General features: G+C 43.5%; 1 protein-coding gene across 6 annotated transcripts in view; it reads left to right on the forward strand.

The window, feature by feature from the left end:
* PACC1 (proton activated chloride channel 1) overlaps positions 1-14,814 on the forward strand; it is a 99,335-nt gene that overhangs the window by 57,965 nt on the left and 26,556 nt on the right. For all 6 annotated transcript variants that reach the window (XM_034764529.1, XM_034764533.1, XM_034764528.1 and 3 more), the window contains 2 exons: positions 1,976-2,130; positions 5,574-5,716. In XM_034764529.1, the coding sequence (XP_034620420.1) occupies positions 1,976-2,130; positions 5,574-5,716 (298 nt within the window). The remainder of the gene's footprint in view (positions 1-1,975; positions 2,131-5,573; positions 5,717-14,814) is intronic.

Consider the following 14,814-nt stretch of genomic DNA (forward strand, 5'->3'; position numbering starts at 1 on the left):
TGAATCTGAACATATATAATGTTAATACACGCGTTAGAGTCTCATGCAGCTCTTCAGGAGCTCATATGAGCCTTTTTTGCAGAGTCCCTAGACTTGAATGGGCTCATCTTAATCTCTTGGGAGTGAGAAGAGCATTGACCACAGCAGTGCTCCTTAAGCTACTTAACCTAGCCACAGCAGCACATCTGACTGCTGCTAGGATCCCTGCCCCTCGAAGGAGCAAGGAAATAATGGTGGTCAAAAGAAGGCAGAGCTTTTGTATTAACAGGATTTTGTAGGCAGCCACAAAATCATCATACTGTGATAGTCTGCTTTTGCACTGGCATTGCATCAGTAGGCAGTGACAATGAAACAGCTCCACCGTATCAGTATCACAACACAACATCAGAGCATCATATAGCAGTTATTTGGTGACGATTATTTTTATTAAAATGTTTTGGAGTACTCCTGTGTGTGTGTATATATTAAAAAATGTGTGCTTACCCCAGTAAGCAGCGGCTTACTCAAAGGGACACAGTCAACTTAAAAATCACACTTATGTCTGAAAATGTTACCACCTACTCTTGTTAGGAGTAATCCCTCCCAGGACTATTGTTGAAAGATTAGAGAGAAAATATTTGGGGTTTTTGCAGCTATACTGTGCATTTGACAGCATTCTGTGTATAGTTAATTTAACTATTTCCTCTGTAGTCAGTTAGGCCTCAAGTCTGCAATCAGACCTTTGTGGAGAGCTGCATTCACAAGCTCAGGTGTCTACTGACATGGATCTGATTGTAAGGTCAGGGCCATTGTCTGTTTCCCCTATGGTTTGTGTGAGTCTTTCATACAGTGATAGGGGAGAAAGACATTTTAAAAAATAAAAAAAAATCTGATTGTAAAACCACAAAAATTGGCAGTGAGCTCAGAGGCAGTTGTAGGACCTGAAATTACTTTTAACTTTTTTTAAAACTGACCAGATTTTTCTTCCAAGCATGGAACACTGGAGATCAGCAAAATGTATTTTAGATGCTCTCCACTACCCTTTTTGACTTCTTATGTGAGGGCATACAGGTTATTTCAGTAATTGGTGTAGGTTTATAAATCATATGGTCATTTATCACATGTACCATTTTAATTAATTAATTAATAGTAGTTGATCTATATTATCTTCAAGCAAATCTGTTTTTCCCAGACTAAATGTGGCATAAGAGCTTTGCTGGTTTTCATGAGGGGGAAGCTGGAAAGAAACACATGAAGTTTTTATACCCACCATTGGACTTAAGCATTGTTATACTTTTATGCTAAATATATTAATTGCAGCATGGGTGAAAAAAATAGCCTGCCAACCTGATAACAAAAGTGATGAGAGAGGATAATTTGTTGACACATGTTTGATATCTTTGATTTAGCTTGATATAGTATTTAGTGATTATAATGTCTATTTGATGCCATAGGAAGGAACATCTTTTTGCTTTTATTTTGTCAGCCAGTGACTTTAGAGATTCCATAGACAATACATTACTTCTGTTGTATATTCCCAATATGGGTTTATACAATATGGTTTAAGGGCTTGATCCAGTAAAACAGTTAAGTACTTTAAGTGTTTGAGGACTCCCATTGACTTCAGAAGGCTTAGTCACATATTTAAGTGCTTTTCTGGATGGGGGTTTTAGGACCTGATCCAGCACCTTCTGATGTTAATGGAAAGATTCCTGTTGACTTCGGTGGGCTTTGGATCAGGGCCTGAAAGAGAAACAGGCAAGGGTTTTGTTTTGTTTTGTTTTTTTATCCTGCTGTTCAGGGCTTAATCCGGCAAGGTGCTGAGCTCTCTAGCCCTGGTCCAGCAGAGAATTTAAGCACATATTAACTTGGAATGCTTTGTTGGATCTGGGAGCTCAGCACCTTGCAGGATTAAATCTGAGAATGACAATCCACATACTTGGGCAAGAAATCAACTCTCATTTACATTTCTTCCAACTTTTTTCCCCTGAAACAGGTATTGCACTTTACCCAGGCAAGGCTCAGCTGCTTAGCTGCAAGCATCATTACTATGATCACATTCCGCCTCTGATAAACCCAGGTCAGCCAGGAGAAATTGAGTGCACCACTCAGAGAATCAACTACACAGATCCTTTTACTAATCAAACCATGGTAATAATTAAAAAGACAAAGGAACAGAGTTCAGCGGATGGGGTTGTTTTGTGCACTGTAGCATTCCAAAGCAGCAGTATATGTTATCCAGGAACTGCTGTGAAATACTTGCTTTCTTTTTTCTTAACTTTTTTTGAACAATCAGTCCTTATTTTTAGAAATGAGACAGACATCAATTAGTTTTTATTGTGGATGCTCAGATAGCTGAGTGATATGTGTGTTCTAAGAATCTGAATAGAATGGAACGGAATAGATATTTTTGACAGTGCAACTTTTGGTTAATTTTCTATAAAAATCAAAACTGGCGTGCAACTTTAGATGGTGAGATATGTTCAATTTGTTGAATCCTGCTTTGGCTGAAGGCGGAAGTTTTTCCATGGACTTTCAGTTGGAGCAGGATAGGTCCTTAGATTCCCTTTTTACATATTCCATGTGTGGATGTACATACATCTATTGTAATGTCATTTTTACCAAACTTGCTGGAATCTTCATGTGAATTTGATGTCCAACTAAATTGATTAGAATTAGGAAGGCACATTGAATATCAAGTGAACCCGTAGTGGTGATGCTCACGTAAAAAGGAATTGAGTTGTAGTCCACCTTTATTTGCTGCATTTGCAAGAGCAATTTTTGATCATATTTAGATAATTTTTATTTAAAAAACAGGCTGAAATATGCCAGTTTGTTGAGTTTTAAATGGTGGTTCATGTTTAATTTACTCTTTTTAAAGCAGTCTGTGTAAACACCCCTTCATGCCAACCATTTTTCCTCTTCTTTGCTTTTCCCATGGTCTGTCCACTTCTTTCTGGGGAGCTGCCCCCTACCCCTCTTCTTTGTGTTGATATTTATTTCAGAGCAAAGGCTATGTTAGGTTCAATCGTAATGTGTGTTCTCTCTCTCTCTCTCTCTCTCTTTCTGCCTTTGTATGATTGCCCGTTTCAGTGTGCTAAAATCCTGCATTTTATGCTGCACGTATTAGATACATTTTAAGAATCTTGGTGCTCTTGTATGCTCTGATCTTGCACTTGACTCCACATTGTCAGACCTCTCTGCCTGTGCGGAGAGTCCCATTGGAGTCAACGGGACTTCTCCTGCAGGCAACAAATTGCAGGATCAGGGATCTATATTGAACATGCTGTCTGGTCTGCAACTTCATGTACAATATTATGTTTTCTCTGCTTAAAGTGGGGTTCTGCTCCCTGACATCACTTTTAAAGCCTGTCAGTCAAGGTTTGTCTGTCGTCAGTGTTGGATCTTAGAATTATATTAATTTGAGATGTTTGGGCTAGATGAGTGACACTCTGTTTTGCAGGGAATCCCCACCTTCTCCTCAGGTAGGCTCTCAAGTCATCCAGGGGCTGCTGGAAGAGGCTTTTGGGATCCAATCTTGCATTCCTTGTGCACACAGAACTCCCAGTGACTTCAAGGCAGGTTGGAGTCAATAGGAGGTGTGATTCCGTAAAGAATGTATGATTGGGCCCTGAAAAGGTACTGGCCTTTATAACATACATCAGTAGTCTGTAGCAGTGGCACAAAACAGTATCATACTTACATAGCCCCTTTCATTCAAATCTCAGAGCATTTTACAAGCGTTAATTGGATAGCACTTCTTTTACTGATGGAGAAACTGGGGTGTAGAGGCTAAATGTTGCCCCAAGTCACAAAGTGAACCGAACCAGAGTTCCTGGACTCACAATCCACTAGATTGTACCCTCTCACCTTACAGTAATCTTACTGCAATGTCGTGGACCTTTACTACAGTATTTTATGGAACACTGCTCTTCCAGTGGGCCTCCTCCTAGGAGATGTCCGCATTTTTGAGCCTTGGATGGGAATGTTCCGGGGAGGCTAGCCTCTCCTGTCACTCGTGCTGCTGGGACTACACTGAATTTTTAGGGTATTATTTTGGGGAGAGCTGACATGGGTATGGCTCCTTGAACTGGGACTCACACCCGTATTCTCTCTAATTTTTCCCACCCATGTGCGGAATGGATTTTGTTATGTGCACCAATATGGAGGTGATGTGGGACACCTCCATATTGGTGCACATAACAAAATTCATGTGATGGGGGCGGGGCCGACAGGTTCAGGGTGTGGGTGGGGGCTCAGGGCTGGGGCAGAGGGTTGGAGGGTGTTGTGGGATGAGGGCCCTGTCTGGGAGTGCGGGCGCGGGGGTGGGGCTGGGGATGAGGGATTCGGGATGCAGGAGGGGGCTCAGGGCTGGGGCAGAGGGTTGCGGTGCGGGCGGGTTGGGCTCTGGGGTGGGACTGGGGATGAGGGGTTTGGGGTGCAGGCTGCCCCAGGACTGCGGTGGGGAGAGATGACTTCCCCCAGTCCTCTCTTGCCGCAGCAGCTGGGGCCGGGGGAGAGGCGCCTCTCCCTGGCGGCAGCAGCTCCGGCGGGCCTGGTCTGGGCCAAGGGAGGGTCTCCTCTACCAGGCAGCTCTGGTGGGCCTGGGGAGGGGCTTCTTTCCCTGGCAGCTCCGGCGGGGCTGGACCAGGCCAGGTCGAGGGAGGGGCTCCTCTCCCCCAGCCGTGGCAAGTCTGGGGCAGAGCAGGTCCATGTTGGGGCCGGCGGGGAGGGGCACCTCTCCCCACCGTGGCAGGTCAGTGCTGGGGGAGAGGCATCCCTGGGTGGGGCTTAATAGGCAGCTGCGCGGCCGCACAGCTTAGAGGGAACTTACACTCACCCCTCCCTGCCCTGCTCCCCCCAGCTTGAAGTGTAGACATACTTCTAGACTATCCAGGATCACTCTTCAGGTTCCAAGAGCTGAAAAATCATAGATTCACAGATTTTAAGATCAGAAGGGATTATAATAATCTAATCTGACCTCAGACATAACATAGGCCATAGAACCTCACCCAGTAACTTCTGCATCAAGTGCAATGACTGTAGTGAAACTAGAACTTTTAAAAAGACATCCAATCTTGATTTAAAGACTTCAAATCTCAGACAGTGTCTACACTGCAAAGTAACAATGTAATCGTAGTATGGGCAGGCATCCCCGAGTTAGCTTTAATCAAGTTAGTTCAGGTAACAAAAGCAGCATACACATGGCGGCCCAGGCTCCAGAGTACAAGCCCTCCAGGGACCCAGGGTACTTATTTGGGTTTCTAGTCCATGTTAGTACATCTACACTGCTGCGTTACCCGTGCTAGCTAAATATAAAGCTAACAAGAGTATGCCTCCCTGTGCTATGATCACACCTTCACTTTGTAGTGTGGCTATACCCTTAATCAGCAAGCAGGAATTTAAGTATGCCCTGGCATTCTCACTGGACATCTTAACTGATGTGTACTTATCCCAGACATGAAAATCCCCATGTATACTAGGTTTCTGCCATACATTAGTGACAGGTGGCAAGTTCAGTGACAGGAAATGAGGATTCTTTTACTTTTTTCATAGTTCTATCAATAACTCTCTCTCTTTCTCTGTGCTTCTAGAAACATGCTTTGATTGTCCAAGGACCTCGAGATGTGAAGAAAAGGGAACTGGTGTTTTTGCAGTTCCATTTAAATGAAACAGACCAGGATTTCAGTGCAATAAACTATCTTCTGTTCTCTTCTTTCCAGGACTTCCTCAGCAGGTATGCACAGGAATAAAGGGTGTGGCCTAGCAAATATATTGTAAAATGCATATTGTTACTAGTAGAATGAAAGTAGGGCTTCTTGTTTTCCACTTCTGTTTTTACTGATTTTAGGTGTGTGTTTGGGCTAGCTTGGGGCACTTTCATGCTTTGGAAAAATTGGTTTCTAGTCATTAATGTTGGTGACTGAAGAATTTTGAGCTGTGGAAATGGTTTTCAGGGGCAAAAATCACCTCTGATCAATGTTGCCACCACTCATCACTTGCCTTTTGGCCATTCAGTATCTTTGGTGCAGTCTGTGCTGCTGCTCTGGGTGACCTGGAAGTGAATCTCAGCGGGCAGCACAAACGGGAAATACATTTTAAAGAGTGATTATTTTTCTGTTTTTATTTCTGTTGGGGGGTTTTAAAATCAATGATTAAAAAGAACCAGTGATGTTTTAGCTGAAAGGTTAAACATAGTTACTCCGGGCCTTCGTGTAAGGCTCGACAAAACGACTCACCTGTTTGGGTGGGAGTTTCAAAAGCACTCAGCATCCGACAGACTCTTGCTTCCATTGAAGTGAATGGTAAAACTCCCACAGTATCTCTGCACTGCAGCTGGGAGCAAGCCGGGCTCGTGCTCGTGGGGTTCACGCTGGCGCACTAAAAACAGCAGTGTGGACATTGCTTTGATGGTGTGGCTCGGCTCAGAAGACCCCCCTCCCCAGCTTGAGAGCCTAAGCTCCAGCCTGAGCTGCAACATCTACTTAGCTATTTTTAGTGCACTAGCGGGAGACCTCCTAGGAAGAGCCCGCAGGCCCTGGCTCGCTCCCAGTTGCAATGTAGCCATATCCCCATTGACTGTAGTGGGAGCAGAATTAATCCAACACTGAGCATTTTGAAAATCTCACCTTTTTATTGAGCCCCCCTTACCTGAGGGGGGAGAGGGGGTATTTTTATTCAGTCTTTGCATTTAATTACAATTACTTGGTTCTGCTGCTCTCTCTGGCCCTGATCCAAAGCCCACTGAAGTCGACGGGAGTCTGCCTTTCTGTTGATTTCAATAGGCTTTAAATCAGGTCCTACATTGGGAAAACAGTAATATTCACACACGTGGTAAGAGAAAAGAGAGCAGAGCCAGAAAAAACACACACCACAGCATAGTTCATATGTATTATGGGGACAGCCAGTCCTCTGAGACAGGGAGGGGAAAATAGTATTTTTAGTATTATCATCCTCAACATTTGTATCTCAGTAGCATCTAGAGTCCTCAGCCAGGTTGGGGCTTGATTGGACAGCAGCCAGCACAAACATAGAACAGATGCCTCAACGGGCTTAAATTGCGGGTGCTTTTTGGTAACAAATAATTGATTTTTCTGAAAAATTTTCCACAAAGCATTTGTCCTTCACTGAGAAAGGGACAACATTAGCTTTCATAATAAGTACTGATCTTCTGTAATCTTACGTAGTGCTAGAACATCCCAGAAAGTATCAATGTCCAGGTATTTCAAATGTACTATTGCTATTTCAGTACAAGAAAACACTGCTTTGTAGCTTTCAATATAAATTAAGCTTAGCATGAATCATATATTTTACAATCTGCTTTCTTTTTCTAGTTTGTATGTAATATATGTTGCTGCCTTGGTAACTTACAATTAGCTACCATATAGGGTATCAGAGGGGTAGCTGTGTTAGTCTGTATCCACAAAAACAATGAGGAATCCAGTGGCACCTTAAATATGCATCTGAAGAAGTGGGTTTTTTACCCACAAAAACTTATGCCCAAATAAATCTGTTAGTCTTTAAGGTGCCACCGGACTCCTCGTTGTTTCTACCATATAGAGTCAGCCAGCTAGTCGTGCAATGCCTGTCTCTTGCTGACAGCGTACAAAGTCTGAATACTGGCATCTCCAGATGTCTGCCCCTTTTGTGCCATATTCAAGCTCTGCAAGGGTCGTTATGTGTCCAAGTAAGTTGGAACTACTTAAAAATGAACAATACAAAGAGTCCCAGTGCACTGCAGGATTTAAGCACAGTTTACATAATGACATGTATGTCAGACAGCTTATAGGCACAGTAGCTGGGAATTGTGTTTGAGGGAACTCGATTCTACACCCAGGCCTGCCATAATTAGGCAGATCAGAGATGACATAATTGCTTAACCAATGGGAAAGGGGGCAAGTTGCACCACACCTAAAGAAGCTGCCTGCTGACCCACCTGGCCCTCAGCACTGGAATGCACCAGAGCTGCAAAGGTAGAGAAATCAAATGGTTTAAATTGGATCCACATGTAATCGGGTTGATGCAGTGACAGAGCTAATAGGGGGTGAATGCCCCCTCTGCAGCCTTTGGGTGTGTGTGGTGCCTTTTCACGTGGGGCTGGTGAGCAAGCCTGCACTGTGCTCCCTGGCAGCGGTGGTTCCTGTCCTGTGGGGCTGGTTCCAGCTCCCTGCTCCAACGGTTGCAACATGGTGCACAGGGTTGTGTGGCTGCTCACTCAAATTTGGTCCAGCCACCCCTCCATCATGATGGGAGTGGCTGGGCCAAACCTGGATGGCACTTTGATCCAATGCACCATCGTGCCATGGAGAGCCAGGCACAGCTCCACACGACAGGAGCCGTCACTGCCGGGTGACTGTGCAGTGGGCTCGCTTCACTCTCCATTTTACCACCATCGACCCATTGCGCCTTCCCTGCCCTGGGTTGCAAAATGTGACTCCGAAGAGACTCCAAAGAATCCATTTGCAGCAGTAAGGCAAGCGGGATTTGGCATAAACTTTGAACAAACTAAGTAAACTTGGCAGCATATGATGGGTTCAGTCAGGGTGAACAGAGCCTCAACACAGTAAGTGTTCTAGCTGAGAGTCTGGGTTTAAATGAATTTTGGGTAATGATCTGCTTTGTAACTTTCAATATAAATTAAGCTTAACATGAATCATTTACTTTATAATTTGCTTTTCTTTTTATTCTAGTTTTTCATGTACTATATATTGCTGCCTTGGTAACCTACAATTAGCTACAGTATTGAGAGCCTTAGAAATGAAGTGGATTGAATAATTGAAGAGTCCAAGCTTGACCATGAAATAAATCTAAAAACTTTATAGATTCATATATGCACTTGGTCAGATTTCCAGTAGATGTCTATTTAAACACGTATCTTGTTTAAATAATTTCCATACAATTCACTCCCCTCCGTCTAACTACCAAGCTTGCACTCTGATGCAGGAATCAGCACTGAGATGTTTATAAAACATCTTCTGTTTTACATCTTTATTTGTGTCACTTTATACTGTCTCTTAAAACTCTAGTTATTGGCTTTTGCTCAGTGTTGTTGTTAATAATCAGTCACTGTAATGATAGAAGGTGATGCTAGTTCTGATAATGCATTCTCTCTCATCAGTGATATGCACAACAGTTCACATAAAGTAACTCCTATTAAAGACACTGTGCAATATGATGGCTGATGGGTTGTATCCTATAGAATTCCTGCATTCCTATGCTATGGCTGCATTTAGCTTTTGTGTTGCTTTGGAGAATAACTGACTGGCTGCTGTGAAATGTTCTCTGTTCTTAGGGGCTCTTGTCATCTATGGACCTGATCCAAAGCCCATTGAAGACAGTGGAAAGACTCCTATTGACTTGAGTGGGCTTGGATCAGGCCCTACATGATAGCTTTTGGGCAGAAATCCATGGGACAGTGTCAGTCTTTATTATATATTGTGTGTCTGTGCTTAATATTCTACAGCAAACTACATCAGTGAAGGCTGCCGCGGGCCTCTGTGGTGTCTGGAGATTTGTATCCCAAGTCTTGTGGTTAACCAAGTGTAGAGACCTCTGCTGGGCCTGACTGTCTCTAGCTGAATTTAACCAGATGTCAGAATTACTGATTTACTCACTGCTTGCTGTGCTCTTTTGGCCTTTGTAGAATGTATGCTGTTTCTGGAGCCGGAGTAGTTGTTGGTTCTGCCATTTGTTTGTGTGTGTGTGTGTGTGTGCGCGCACGCGCGCGGTTTTTAAGGTTGCTGCTGTACATGCCAATATTAATTGTAGTGAGGAAAATTAATGAAACGTTTATTTATAAAAAGTGACGCTAGAGAAAAGAATTTTTCTTTCCTTTTGTTATTAGTTTAACATCTGGGTTAGAAGGAAGGAAAACAAAACTTCACCGAAAATCTAGACGGTAGGTATCATCTTAGCAAATCGAAAATAAAATGATTTCCTTATCTCTGTAGTGTTGCAAGATGAACAGCAGAATTAAATCATAATTGCCCACTTGGGAATGGAGCCTGTGCTATTCAATGATCTAATTAGAATTCACCACTAGTCCCTAGTGCCTGGATTGCCACACACAGAATTGTACAGATTAGTGAATTACAACACAAAAGGAACAGAACTTCTAAAAACATGGCGTTCCCAAGTAATTGACTATTGTATCTTGTGGCTTGCTGACTTTAAAAGAGACTCTTACACTAGAGCAATAATGAAAGGAATCAACAGAAATTTGGTTCAATATATTGGCATTTTTGGGCCAGGATCTTGTATCAGGATTTGCTAGTCCAGACCCCGGTGCTCCGCTGAATCCCTTTGATTTCAATGGGACTCAGTAGGGCTCCAGGTTAGATGATCCTAATGCAAGATGCCTTATGTCATGAAATATCCTAATGCCTTAGTCATGAAATATTTTAGGAAGTATCCCATGTGTCTGCTATTTGTGGTCAAAGTTAGTCAGTATCCATCTAGACCAGGGGTCAGCAACCTTTCAGAAGCGGTGTGCCGAGTCTTCATTTATTCACTCTAATTTAAGGTTTCGTGTGCCAGTAATACCTTTTAACGTTTTTAGAAGGTCTCTTTCTATAAGTCTATAATATATAACTAAACTATTGTATGTAAAATAAATAAGGTTTTTAAAATGTTTAAGACGCTTCATTTAAAATTAAATTAAAATGCAGAGCCCCCCGGACCGGTGGCCAGGACCCAGGCAGTGTGAGTGCCACTGAAAATCACACGTGCCATAGGTTGCCTACCCCTGATCTAGATAAACCCATAATAAGCAGGGGTATTATCATGGGAGCTGTTGTCTGGCACTCCAGCCATAACACTGGCAATCGGGAGAGCAATTTTCTGTGCCTCTGGCCCTGGGCAAGCCACAACCTTTTTGTGCTGCAGTTTCCTCATCTGTAAAATTGTAACGATAATTTACTTTACACGGGAGGTTCAGTTAATATTTTTAAAGTGCTTTGAGAGCCTCAGCTGCAGGGTGCGCTAGGAATTGTATTTTAGAGCACTTGCAGCAAGTTCAAGGTTTCAAAGCTGTAATATGTAGAAAAGTTTAATTGGCAAAAACTGAAGCCAGTGCTTAAAGTGTGGGAAATAATGCTTCTCACCAGCGGGAGGGGGGTGCTGAGGGGCACACATTTTTCGTATTGCCTGATTGGCTGCTTTCCCCATTTACCTGTCTCATGGGGAAGAGCGTCCAGTCAGGGTTGCTGCAAAACGCAGACAGAGCTCTCTCCTGCTTCCCTCCAGAACGGACACCATTCGCACAGGAGCAGGATCAGAAAGAGCTCAGCTCAGAGCAGCTCGGCTCCCTCTTTCCCCCTCCTCTGAACAACAGGGATGGGTTTGGTTCCTCCGCCCTTTCCCCAGCAGCACGCAGCCAAGGGAGGATGAAGAGCCCCAGAACTGCTTCTCCCGCCTGGAAGGGGGGAAAAAGGACCCAACTGCAGGGCTTCTCCCCCTTTCTCTTCTTTCTCCCTCCCTCCCCCAGCCTGGGAGAGTGTGATAAAGAAATCCAGGAACCGTAGGAGAAGCAGAGGTGGTGGCAGAATTAATTTGGGGGGTGGGATGGGCAGATGTGGGGATGTCAGACTCCTCCCATACTTTTCTGTCCACTTCAACCACTGACTGAAGCAATGAGAGAGCGGACTTTTCAGCAAATCTACCATAGGAGAGTCAAAAGGAAATTAGTCAGTTTAAATTATGTATTTAAAATGCAACAAAATTTTACCTACCTCACTAAATACAGGTTAAAAGTGAATTGAAAACCCTAATTTTCTCTTCATTTTTATGTAATTTGGAGCAAACTCTCCCCCCCCCCCCCCCAAGCTTGGTTTGGTTTTTTTTTAGTCAGTTTGATTTTCTGATTCTAATGCTCTAGTACAGTGCTACAATGGTCTGGATTGGAAACACATGCAGGAGCATAGCTAAATGCTTTCTCATTGCTACTCCCAAATTCGTTGAATTGAACATTTTAAAAGCCCACAAGTGCTACATCATTTTGGGCCTAACCGATCTATTAGTGTCCCTTCATTCTGAAAAGTTAGGGCTGTAGCATTCAGATTGGTTTCATAATTTACTGCCTAGATTTTCCATTTCCTTGTATGATTTGGCTTGGAAAGTTCTTCCAGGACATTGTAGGTTAGTCATTCCTCAGGCTTGTGATGGGCCTGTTTGCTTGGTAAACTTCTAATGATACATTTTCCACTGCAAAGTGATAAAGCATTGGACTGTTCTGGATTTGTCCCCGTGAGCTATGGGTGTGCTGCTCATTACCGTCTCTTACAGCTAACGGAGAATGAGCCATTGTGAGACCCAGTTCCCTTGAATCCTGTTTTGTTTCATTTGCTTTTGCTTTTTGTTTGATGTTTTGCCCATTTCCTTTTTGTGTGGGTTTCTTGAATCCGAAGCTTGGTCCTTTTGTCCGAATGCCTTAACAAACAGCTGATCTAAGTGTTCCTAGAGCCACTAAATGTCCTGGGATTTGATCTTCCAAGGTGGGGGTGAAGATAATCTAGTGCTTTTCCTTTGAGCACTGTTTTCTTTGCCCCTAGTTCTGCTTCTTTCATGTATATAGTGAAATTTGAACGTGGGTTTCTCTTGAACATTTGAGCTTATAACATATCTCCTCCCCTCCCTGGCAGGGTGTCACTTTTGAATGCACCCCCCCCCCCCATGCATAGTCATGTTAAACCAAAGAAGGGCTGATCAGACACCACAGCATAAGGCAGCCCTCACCATGCCTGGTCAGCTGCTGGTCTCCCCAGGCTTAGCTCCACCACACTGTAATCAGAGCTTATGGGTTGGTGAGAAGAGAAACTGGAGCCCAGCTGCTGAGTGTGCAGGGAAAAGCGGCTTGGGCCCAGCAGAGGACACTCAGCAACAGTCCTTGATCGAGAAAGGCAAGTTGGATTGGCCAGGCTCCTGCGCTTTAATGGAGTGCTCAGAGCCTTTAAGGGCAGAAGGGCCATCATGATAATCTAGTCTGACCTCCTGCACATTGCAGGCCACAGAACCTCACCCGCCTCTCCTGTAATAAACCACTAACCTCTGTCTGAGTTACTGAAGTCCTCAAATCATGATTTAAAGACTTCAAGTTACAGAGAATCCACTATTTACACTAGATAGGTCTCTGCCAATCTGACCCAGGAGAAAATTCCTTCCTGACCCCAAATATGGTGATCAGTTAGACCCTGAGCATGTGGGCAAGACACCTAGGAAAGAATTCTCTGTATTAACTCAGAGCCCTCCCCATCTAGCATCCCATCACCAGCCAGTGGAGATATGTGCTGCTAACAGTCACAGCTCGGCTACATGCCATTGTATGCAGTCGTACCCCTTCATAAACTTATGAAGCTCAGTCTTGAAGCCAGTTAAGTTTTTTGCCCCCACTGCTCCCCTTGGAAAGCTGTTCCAGAACTTCACTCCTCTGATAATTAGAAACTGTTGTCTAATTTCAAGCCTCAACTTGTTGATGGCCAGGAGGGATAACTCAGTGGTTTGAGCATTGGCCTGCTAAACCCGGCGTTGTGAGTTCAATCCTTGAGGGGCCATTTAGGGATCTGGGGCAAAAATCTGTCTGGGGATTGGTCCTGCTTTGAGCAGGGGGTTGGACTTAGATGACCTCCTGAGGTCCCTTCCAACCCTGATATTCTATGATCTAGTTTATATTCATTTGTTCCTGTGTACACATTGGCGCTTAACTTAAATAACTCCTCTCCTTCCCTGGTATTTATCCCTCTGATATATCTGTAGAGAGCAATCATATCTCCCCGTAGACTTCTTTTGGTTAGGCTAAACTAGCCAAACTCTTTGAATCGTCTCTCAGAAGGTAGGTTTTCCATTCCTCAGATCATCCTAGTAGCCCTTCTCTGCACCTGTTCTCATTGGAATTCATCTTTCTTAAACATGAGAGACCAGAATTGCACACAATATTCCAGATGAGGTCTCACCAGTGCTTTGTATAATGGTACTAACACGTCCCTGTCTCTGCTGGAAATACCTTGCCAGAAGCATGCTAGGACTGCATTAGCCTTTTTCACCACTGCATCACATTGGCAGCTGATAGTCATCCTGAGATCAACCAACATACTCAGCTCTTTCTCCTTCTGTCACTTCCAACTGCTAATTCCCCAATTTATAGCAAAAATTCTTGTTGTTAGTCCTTAAGTTCATGATCTTGCACTTTGCACTATTAAATTGCATCCAATTTCTATGGTCATCCAGATTTTCTTGTATGATATTCTGGTCCTCCTCCGTATTGACTATACCTCCCAACTTTGTATCCTCTGCAAATTTTATTAGCACACACCCACTTTGTGCCAAGATCATTAATAAAAATGTTAAATAAGTCTGGTACCAAGTTCGATTACTGCGTAACTCCACTAGTAACCTCCCTCCAGCCCAACAGTTCACCTTTCCTTATGACCCATTGTAGTCTCCCACTTAACCAGTTCTTTATCCACGTTTCAATTCTCATATATCCCCATCTTCTCCAACATAACTAATAATTTCCCATGTGGAACTGTATCAAATGCCTTACTGAAATCTAGGTAGATTAAATCTACTGCATTTCCTTTGTCTAAAAGAATCAGTTATCTTCTCAAAGAGATCAGATTGGTCTGGCACGATCAACCTTTTATAACACCATGTTGTATTTTATCCCAATTACCATTTACCTCTATGTCCTTGGCCACTTTCTCTTTCAGAATTTGTTCTGCTCTCTCTGCTGGGAGTAGTTCACTCACAGAGGTCCTGCTCCTTTGTCTCTCCTTTGAATGATCATAGACTTCCCTAATATCTCCCAGCAGATCTGGTTGTTAGTCACATGGTTCCCATCAT

The sequence above is a fragment of the Trachemys scripta genome, chromosome 3, assembly GCF_013100865.1.
Source record: "Trachemys scripta elegans isolate TJP31775 chromosome 3, CAS_Tse_1.0, whole genome shotgun sequence".
NCBI lineage: Eukaryota > Metazoa > Chordata > Testudines > Emydidae > Trachemys > Trachemys scripta.